Source organism: Teleopsis dalmanni, chromosome 2, assembly GCF_002237135.1.
Source record: "Teleopsis dalmanni isolate 2A chromosome 2, ASM223713v2, whole genome shotgun sequence".
NCBI classification, from domain to species: domain Eukaryota; kingdom Metazoa; phylum Arthropoda; class Insecta; order Diptera; family Diopsidae; genus Teleopsis; species Teleopsis dalmanni.
The window spans coordinates 55,202,711-55,211,852 of record NC_051847.1 but is presented as its reverse complement, the minus strand read 5'-3'; the positions used below and the strand labels follow the sequence as shown (position 1 = coordinate 55,211,852).

General features: G+C 29.8%; 2 protein-coding genes across 2 annotated transcripts in view; one reads left to right on the top strand and one right to left on the bottom strand.

Annotated features, from left to right (window-relative positions):
* LOC119674582 (SLIT-ROBO Rho GTPase-activating protein 1-like) overlaps positions 1 to 11 on the top strand; it is a 7,710-nt gene extending 7,699 nt beyond the window's left edge. Inside the window, exon 14 of the mRNA XM_038085726.1 lies at positions 5 to 11. Within this exon, the coding sequence (XP_037941654.1) occupies positions 5 to 11 (7 nt within the window). The remainder of the gene's footprint in view (positions 1 to 4) is intronic.
* Positions 12 to 809: 798 nt separating this feature from the next.
* Positions 810 to 9,142, bottom strand: part of LOC119674581 (histone acetyltransferase KAT6B-like) — an 8,500-nt gene continuing 167 nt past the window's right edge. The window contains exons 2-3 of the mRNA XM_038085725.1: positions 4,670 to 8,696; positions 810 to 2,141 (exon numbers count right to left, since the gene is read on the bottom strand). Coding sequence (XP_037941653.1) covers positions 888 to 2,141; positions 4,670 to 8,696 — 5,281 coding nt within the window. The 3' untranslated portion in view covers positions 810 to 887. The remainder of the gene's footprint in view (positions 2,142 to 4,669; positions 8,697 to 9,142) is intronic.

Here is a 9,142-nt window from a genome sequence, read left to right as displayed (position 1 = left end):
CTAGTTACTAAAAAACAATAAACTTAAAATTTCACACTAAATTCTTAACTTGTTGTTGTTGCTTTATGCTTTGGATTTGTAGTGTTTACCAAATACTACGCAAGTCGAGTGTTCAAGTATTATTTGTCATTTGTTTTCGATTGTGAAAAAATTAATAATAAAATGCAAAAAAAAAACACAATTTAATATTTTATTTCCAAAATAAAACAAATTATTTGATAGGTATTTGACAATAACACACATCAAATAAAAATCAAACATTGTTCGACTTTATGCAAGCTGCTAAACAAACGTTTAGCAAACCAATATACTGGCAAAATACTTGCATAAGTATATTGTATGGACCCTTTAAGAAGCGGGATCCCAATTGTGATAAGTTCGACAATATCAAAAACATTTCTTCCTTTTATATAGAGATTTTTGTATATAAAGATAATTTAAATGAATATTTAAATGTGTACAGCAACTACAACAATTCAACATAAAAAATTTCTCCTTTCATTAAAATTAAAACAATTAATTTACATACTAAAATATTTTTATTATATGTAATTTTTTGCTGTGTAAAATTACATTTCCTCAGTATTAGATTTTTCAAGCCGCTCTACAAAATTATTGAAAAGAGTTTTCAAAAAAAGTTCAAAATCCATATTTAGGATTACGTTTACTAATATTTTTCATAAAACCAAATAATTAATTTTGGAATTAAATTCCTACAAAAAGATCTAATATAATATATAAAAAATAAACATTTTCTAAGACTATGTTTCAAAAATATAGATAAAGAAATTAAAAATTATTTTGAGAGCTAACACTGAGATATATAATATATACATGTTAATTATAACTACAAATAAAACAATTTTTAATTATAAAATGATTACAATTTATCTTCGTATAGATCCATTTAGTGGAATATAAGGTGAGTACGTTGAATACATCTGATTCTGCTGCGCGCGTTGGAGTGCACAAGCATCTTGGAATTGTGTCTGCATATTCATAACACCCATTTGCATTGGTATTTGAGAATTTGGATATTCACTAGCCGATACATAGCCAGATGTCGCACCAGACTGTTGACTTGACATTCTATAGCCATTAATTGCACTATACGGTGTCATTAAATTTGGACTAATATGTACATTTGTCGTACGGCTCGATGATGAAGCTGAGGAAGCAGCAGCAGATATATGTTGAACTGGCGCAGAAGGTGTGTTACGTGTAGTTCTGCTAACATTTTGTGTAGGTGCTCCTGAAATTTGACCTATATTCATATTGGTGGAATAATACTTGTGATACTGCAGAGATGTCATTTGACTCTGTAACATATTTGGGGGTGTAGTAATATTTCTATTCTGCGTTACTAATAAATGCGGTGGTGGTGTCATCGAGTTATGCGGCAATGGATGATGAGGTGGTGGTGTCAAATTAACTTGACCTGCTGGAGAAGTGTTGCACGGTTGTACATCTAAACCATTTGTTAATTGCTGTAACTTAGACAGACTGCATAGATTTCCAACTAAAGTGGATGTCTCACCCGAATTACTTGCACTGGTCATTGTATCGGATGAGTTATTTGACAATTGCTGGTCGCTATTGGCTGATGTTGAAGATACCCCAGATGAAATTGTAGAGGACGACGAAACAGATTCTTGTATACGAGAAGGAGTACTAATTGCATGATTTGAGTTAACATTATTTTGCAAATAGAGATTATTAACTGCACATGCTGATGGTGATTGGTCTTGTCGTTGGTGTGGACTGGAAATAGGGTGTGTCATACGTTGCTGTAAAACTGCAGGCATCGAAACTAAATCATATGATGACGAAGAATTGCCGGCATAATTTTGACTTAGTTGTGGTAATGAAATATAATCTACATGTTGCATGTTCTGATTGTGTCCATGTTGATCTCCTAGTTGTGAAAACTGCATATTATGCATTTGCTCCTGGTGTGCCTGTGAGACACTTTGATGATTATTTAAACCCTGTTGTTGCGTAACTGAAGACGATGACGAATTGCCTGATGAGCCATTTTTAGCAACACGATATTGATTACTAGTCGACGTGTTGACATTACGAATTAACTTTGAAGGAGACGACCGCTGAGTAGAATTTGAGACACTGGTAACAATTTCACTCTAAATAAAATATATAAATAAAAATTAAATGGTATGTGTTAGTAAATTTAAATGTGGAATGTGTAAATAAAATAAACATTAATTTCTGAATCAGTGAGTTTCATTCAACAAATAGACTAAACACCACACAATATAACAGTTTGTGTGCTTTAATTTTTATAAACAATTTAATTAAGTTATTATTTATATTTTCATAAATACGACTGTAAAAAGAATCTCAAGAATCTTAAAGAATCTCAAACCAAGTCAGATACTTTCAAATATGAATACAAATATTTTCAATTTCTATCTCCAGTGAATAGCGATACCCAATATTGCATCAGAAATACAATGATTAATAATTGTTAGTTCCAGCAGCAACCAGGTGCACATCTCAAAACCACTGGGGCGACAAGGGGTTACTACAATAATAACAATATTTATAATATGTACATTTATTTGTTCATATTATTGATATAACCGCGGATATATCTTGAAAAATAAAAGACACCAATTACAACAAAAAGTTAATTTTAGAGCTTTAGAATTGAAGACCTAGAATTTTCTTTCGTTAAGAATAATAATTGACAATGCATTAATATTTAAAATTATAAAAATCGTAACATATGAAATTTATATATAGTCAAACTTCCATAATTCGAAGTACCATTTTGCAAAGAAAATGTTGGACTTATGGAGACTTTAAATTAGAGAGAATATTTTTATTTTTCTTTTATTTTTGAAAGAAATTAGAATTACATTTTAAAATATTTACTTATATATTTGAAATTAAATACAGCACAGAAGTTGTACATCTAAACCATTTGTGAAATAATATATTCAGAAATTAGGGTTTGGGATTTTTATTTTTTTATTAATTTTTAGTAAAAATAAATTCCAATTTATTCCAAGCCTTATAGTGATTATCAGTTGTAGTATCATTCATTTGCAAATAAAAATTCAGAATCTTGAATGAGTCTTCTACTTTATTTTTGGAAGGCTGACGAACAATTTCATCCACCCAACCGTCATCATCACTTTCCGTTCCACTTAGAATCGGATCCACTAATTCAGAGTTATAATACTCAATAATATCTGTTGGAAAGCTTGATGTACAAATTTCATTGTCAAGCTCAATATAATCATTAAGAATAGCATTGGAATTTATTATATTTACTCTAAACCAATCTGTTAGCGAGATATTCCTATTGGCACGTGACAATATTTTTATTCAAGTTATAGAGAAATTCAGGTTAAGGAAGCAGATTTGCATGTAATTTGATCTCTAAAACCCTATTGCACTCTTTTCAGTTCGAGTTATGGAAGTTGGACTGTAATTAATAATATATTTATACAATCAATTACTGAAATTAACGACAGATTTATAAATTTTTTGCTGATAACTTGATATACTAAATGATGATGTATATATATTATAATGATATATAATAATAATGAATATGTTGAGGATATATATTTATCAACAAAAAACAAATACCTTTGTATAGATTCTTGTGCATTTCTTGAGACTGAATTGATAATATATACCTGTTAAAAAAATTATTACACGACAATGAAAAAAATAAATAAATTAGCAATGATATACATCTAACAATAGGTAGAATACCGGTAACAACAAGATATTACAAAAATTTGAATAAAAAGATTACCAAAGATAGCTAAACATCTTCATAAACTCAAAACTAGATTATTAAAAATAATAATAATTTAAATAATTTATAATATAAATATGATTTGCCCGACCATAAATTATGAGAAAAAAGGAACAAAAATATTTTAACAATATAACAGCCCACCATTTAACAAATTCTTTAAAAACAGATTTTCTTGAGTAACCTTCTATAATGTGCGTTCGAAAGTAAACAGTATTTTTTATGAAAAGATATTTAAATAGCCAGCATTAAAAATATTACATACATCGGTAAGGCCAACAACTCCAAGTATATAACTGAATTGGCACCATGTGACTTTTACCATTTCAGAAAAATGGTTTAGCCAATGAAAATAAAGCTTTTTATAAAGCTGAGGATATGATTTCAGAAAGCGCAAATGGCATACCCTGCTCTGCTCCTCCGGTCTGATGTATTTAGTTCAGTATGCCTGACACTAATAAAGTTTTATACACTAAGGTTAAACTAGGTTACAGTATGTTATAATATAATTATATCTACATACATTCACTTAGCAACTTCGAAGTGACGGTTTTATTTATATGTAAATATAAAACTTTATATTTTTTAAATTATTTAAATTTATTTATGGTTCAAATTTAGCAAGGTTTAATTTCTGACACTTGCACTCCAAAAATTATGGACAATTAAACCAATAGATGTTTCCAAAAGATTACTGATAATGAATATTTGACGGTATCTAAAGCAACTTTAGGATGAACCCAAGAATTCAAAAATATTCCCAAATGTGAGAATTTTCGAATAGTGCGAAATATTCATTATCAGTGGCCTTTTGGAGGTCACTGGTTCTTGAAATATATATATATAGTGTTATTATGAAAATAAAAAATATATCACCTGTGCAGAAACTTTTCTGTGTTGTTGAGAGTGCTGAGCATTATTTAGAATATTGATGTTTTGAGTTGCTGTTGGCAAGTTCATATTTATACCAGCTTGTTGCTGTTGTTGAACGTTAGATGTATGAATTGCCATATGCATGGGTGTACTTGACGATTGATTGTGCATGGAGCAATCGGGAAATTGTTGTGTCTGATGCATTTGTATATTGGATGCTGGCAATGCTTCAACAGAACCTTGTGTAACATCACTTCCAATACTTGCAGGGGAATCAATGCTCATCTGTACATTCATACCGCATTCATAGTTATGCATGTTAGAATTATTATTAGATTGCTCACTGTTGTAAACCACTGGTTGTTGGTGTAATAATTTTGATTTAGACTCATCTGTTGAAACTGGAATTGGACTTATATTTGACTCTTTCGATTTTTGCGAAATTGCTTGAGCTGCAAGTATATTTTGAATCGAAGATGATGGTAAAAGCGCTGAGGCTGAATTATAGAATTTAGTATTAGCATCTTGTAGTAAATTCAAAGATTTAACATGTTGTGATTGATCTTTATAAGATTTTGATTGTGATGCATTTTTTTGATTATACGTTTGATTCTCTGCAAAACCACATGCATGAGATTCTTCCTGCATTAAAGCATTTAAATTCCCATTACCAACCCCCTTATGGCCATCCTCTTTTTTATAGTTATTAGTTTTCTTATCCGTTCTATGTTTATCTTTAACATGCTGTTGCATGTGTTGATGTGCATGATGTTGTATTGCCAAATTTGGAGATGGATACAAATTTTGTGTAAAATTGTGTCCATATGCCATCTGCGTTGCTAAATTCTTATGAAATTTATTTTGATTTTTTTGAGTGGTCGCTTCTAAATGCGAAAAATTATAACTGTAATAATCCCATTGCCAATATTGTGAAGTAGGATAATTTGGAATCTGATTTAATTGAAATGGAGGCGTTATTTTGTTAAGATCCATTGAATTAGGTATTTGTGTATGTTCAGCAGGTTTTAATTGCATTTTTTCATGAACAGATATTAATGATGGGTCGAGTGGTAATGCTGACACATTTTGTATATTTTTTTCTTCCTCTTTAATTTTTACAGCAGATGTTGCCACAGATATTCTCTGTTTTTCTTTATATGTTTTCTCAATATCATTTTCCATTTTTTCCATATGCTGCTGTTTATTATTTAGTGTCGAATCCGGAGACGATTTTATTTTCATTTGATTTTTCTTATTTATACTTCCGCAAAAACTTTGTGATTGTAATTGTTGCTGTTGCGTTTGCGTTTGCGTTTGATTAGTTTCGATCAATTTTTCTATAACTTTTTCCTCTGATTTACAAGATTTATTACTAATTTCATTTGTATCATTTTTTATGATATTATCGTTCGAAATAATAGCAGTTGACATGGGAGTATTTGCGGAAGTTTCCGTGCTTTTTCTTTTAGATAATTTTTCAAATTCGGCAATACTTTTGTTTTCAACAATACTTTCATTTTTTTTATCTGTTACATTTTCGTTTAAATTAAAATCCAAGTTTTTTGAACCGTTATTATTATTATTTTTTGTATCCAAAACATTTGAATTTTCAGTGTTCTCCAATTTTGGGTTCTTTTCATTAACTGGTTGTTCTATCTTTGCTTCTTTTATATCTGAAGTTTCTGCTACCATTTTTTGCGAAGGTAAAACATCTTCCTTGGTTACTTTTTGATTACATAAAGTATTACTTTCATTCTCAGTTTGCGAAATTACCGACTGCTCTCTATTAGTAGTTACCTGAATTTCAGTTTTAGTCACTGATTCGTCTGCAGGTATAGCACTACTAACACTAGCACTACTAACACTAGCACTACTACTACTAGCACTACTTAAATCTATTGTAGTTGAGCTAACAAAAGTTTTGCTTTCCGAATTCGGTTTGCTTTCATCTATATTATTTTGCTCCACATTTTCTACTTGTGCTACTTTTTGGTCACATTCTATATCCGTTTTGGTATCTTTTGAGTGTGATAAATCATTATTAGCAACTTCATCGCATTTATTTGTTATGCTTATTTCGGGAAACAGTGTCTTTTTAGTTTTTTTCGCTACCGCTTCCAAAAATTTTTCATCATTATCTAATGCCGTATTAACATTTTTAATTTCAGTTTCTTTTTCTTTTTCTTTATCTATAGAGCTAATATTTTGATTTTTAATAACAGGAATATCTTGACTTTGATCTTCAGTAGTTTGATTAGTTGTGCCAGTTGTATCAGTTACAGTATGTTTTTCCGAAATATTTTTCTCTCCAGATTCCGTGACAGTTGGTTCATTCAAATTTTCTTGGTTTTTTGTGCAACATGTCGCGTTTGGATCTATATAATTTGGATCATAATTTGTTCCAGATTTCTTACCCCTAAGTTTTGGAACTGTATTAATTGGTTTCTCATTCAAATCTGGTTGAATCACATTTTTATTATTTACTTGCTTATTCTCATCTATGTCTGATGGCTTTAAACCACACAAATCTATTTTTATAACTTCAGAGGGTTTATTAGAGGTTTCCTCAGATTTTAATTCATTTTCTTTACTCTCTTTCTGCACTTGAACAGGATTATTATTTTCAATAGTACTCTCTTGTTTACTTGTACTTGTACTTGTACTTTGTTTGCGATTAGCCAAACGTTGAGCTCGGCTTGTCGGTAGTTTTAAGCTTTCTTGTGACTCTACACATTCACTCTGCTCTGAAGTGTTTGCCACAATTTCATTAAATTGCTTTCCACTGTCGGATTCATATAAATCAGTTGGTGGGCTTTTGAAATCATTAACTGACTCCTCCTTATTAATATTGTTGTCCAATTTATATTTCTTAAAACCTTTCTGTTTCATTGCAAATACTTCCGCACTAATGCCTCGTTTACGCACATTAGGAATGCTTTTAGCAACTTCTGTATTTTCAGAAGTTTTATTTTGAGTTGTTTCATACTCAAAAAAGTTCGAATAGCCATAATCGTTTTGATCAGCCTTCTTTTGAACAATTTTATCAATTTTATTTATACCTTTATATTTGGGCTTTTGCAGTTGACTACTGCGAAAATTTCGGAAATTATTGCAATTCTTTCTATTAGAATTTTCTTTTATACCAGTCGGTTTCGAATATGCCTGTATTTTTTCGGTTTTCATATCTTCCTTTAAGCCATCGTTATAATTAAAAAACTCATTTCGTTTTTGTTGTGCTAATTCTAGGGTTCCTGAATTAGTATTTGTTAATAGTGGACTCCATCTTAAGTTTTCTGATTCAATTGGTATTCGAGTCCTCGAATTTTGTAATTTTTTATATTTAGCTTGTGCTACATCCCAGTCAACTATAAAAACGGGTTGAAAACGTATATCGTTTTCATTTTTTCTTACTCTTATAAAGTTTAATAGTTCAAACGTTAAAGATATATCTGGTACAGTTAAACCAGTTTTTTGAGAAATATCATAAAGAGTTATTTTAGGAATATTTCGGTGATCGTACAAATACTCAATTATAATTGACTTCCAATAAGAAAAGTAAGAAATTCGGCCAAGATCTGATAATGGCTTTTCAGGTGTACCTAATTGCCCTTCTTCACGGCTCAAAAGATAACTGAAGTCAATTAAAAATCTTCCAAATCCTTGTCGCTGATACTGTGGCATTGTTAGGATACAAGACACGTTAAATTTTTGAGAGCAATGTTTTTCTTTGGAAAAATATCCAACAAAGTGACAACCTTTCTTATCATTTTTGGTTAAAACGTAAAACAAAAATGGTTCCACATCATAATAAAGAGTTTTGTGATCCAAAAATAGTTTCGCCAATAAACACAAGTTTTGACAATATATTTTATTAACATTGCCATCAACTTCGAATACAGATATATCTTTTTGCCGGTAAATTTCTGTACCAGGTGGTTGACGCCATGTACATTTATTTTGATGTCTATCCAATACAGATCTACTTTTTGTATATTTAAGACAAAATTCGCACAAATATAATTTCGGTAATCTATAAAATAAAAGATAATTTTAAAATGAGCTATTTTGATAAATAAATAAATAACCATATAAACAAATAAATTTTTAGTAAATTACAAATATTTATATCTACTGCGAATAATTTTTATAACTTTTGAACACATAAACAATCTATAAATCGTGTGTGTAAAATGAATACTGAAAATATTATAATCAAGAAGTGGATATAAATTGATGAACCTGTAAAATTTCGCCTGTGTTATTTCATTAGAGGCAAATATAATTTCAATTGAAAAAGAATATCAATACAATTAATTGCAATTTGTGAACTAATAATTTGTTTATTGAATTGTTTAGATATTTGATTTGCAGATGCGAAAAAACCAAAGTTTAAAGCAAATAAGAAAAATGTTAATTTGAAATTCACTTAAAAAAATACCTACGATATAGCATAGCTGCACTAATATGAAACTCTCG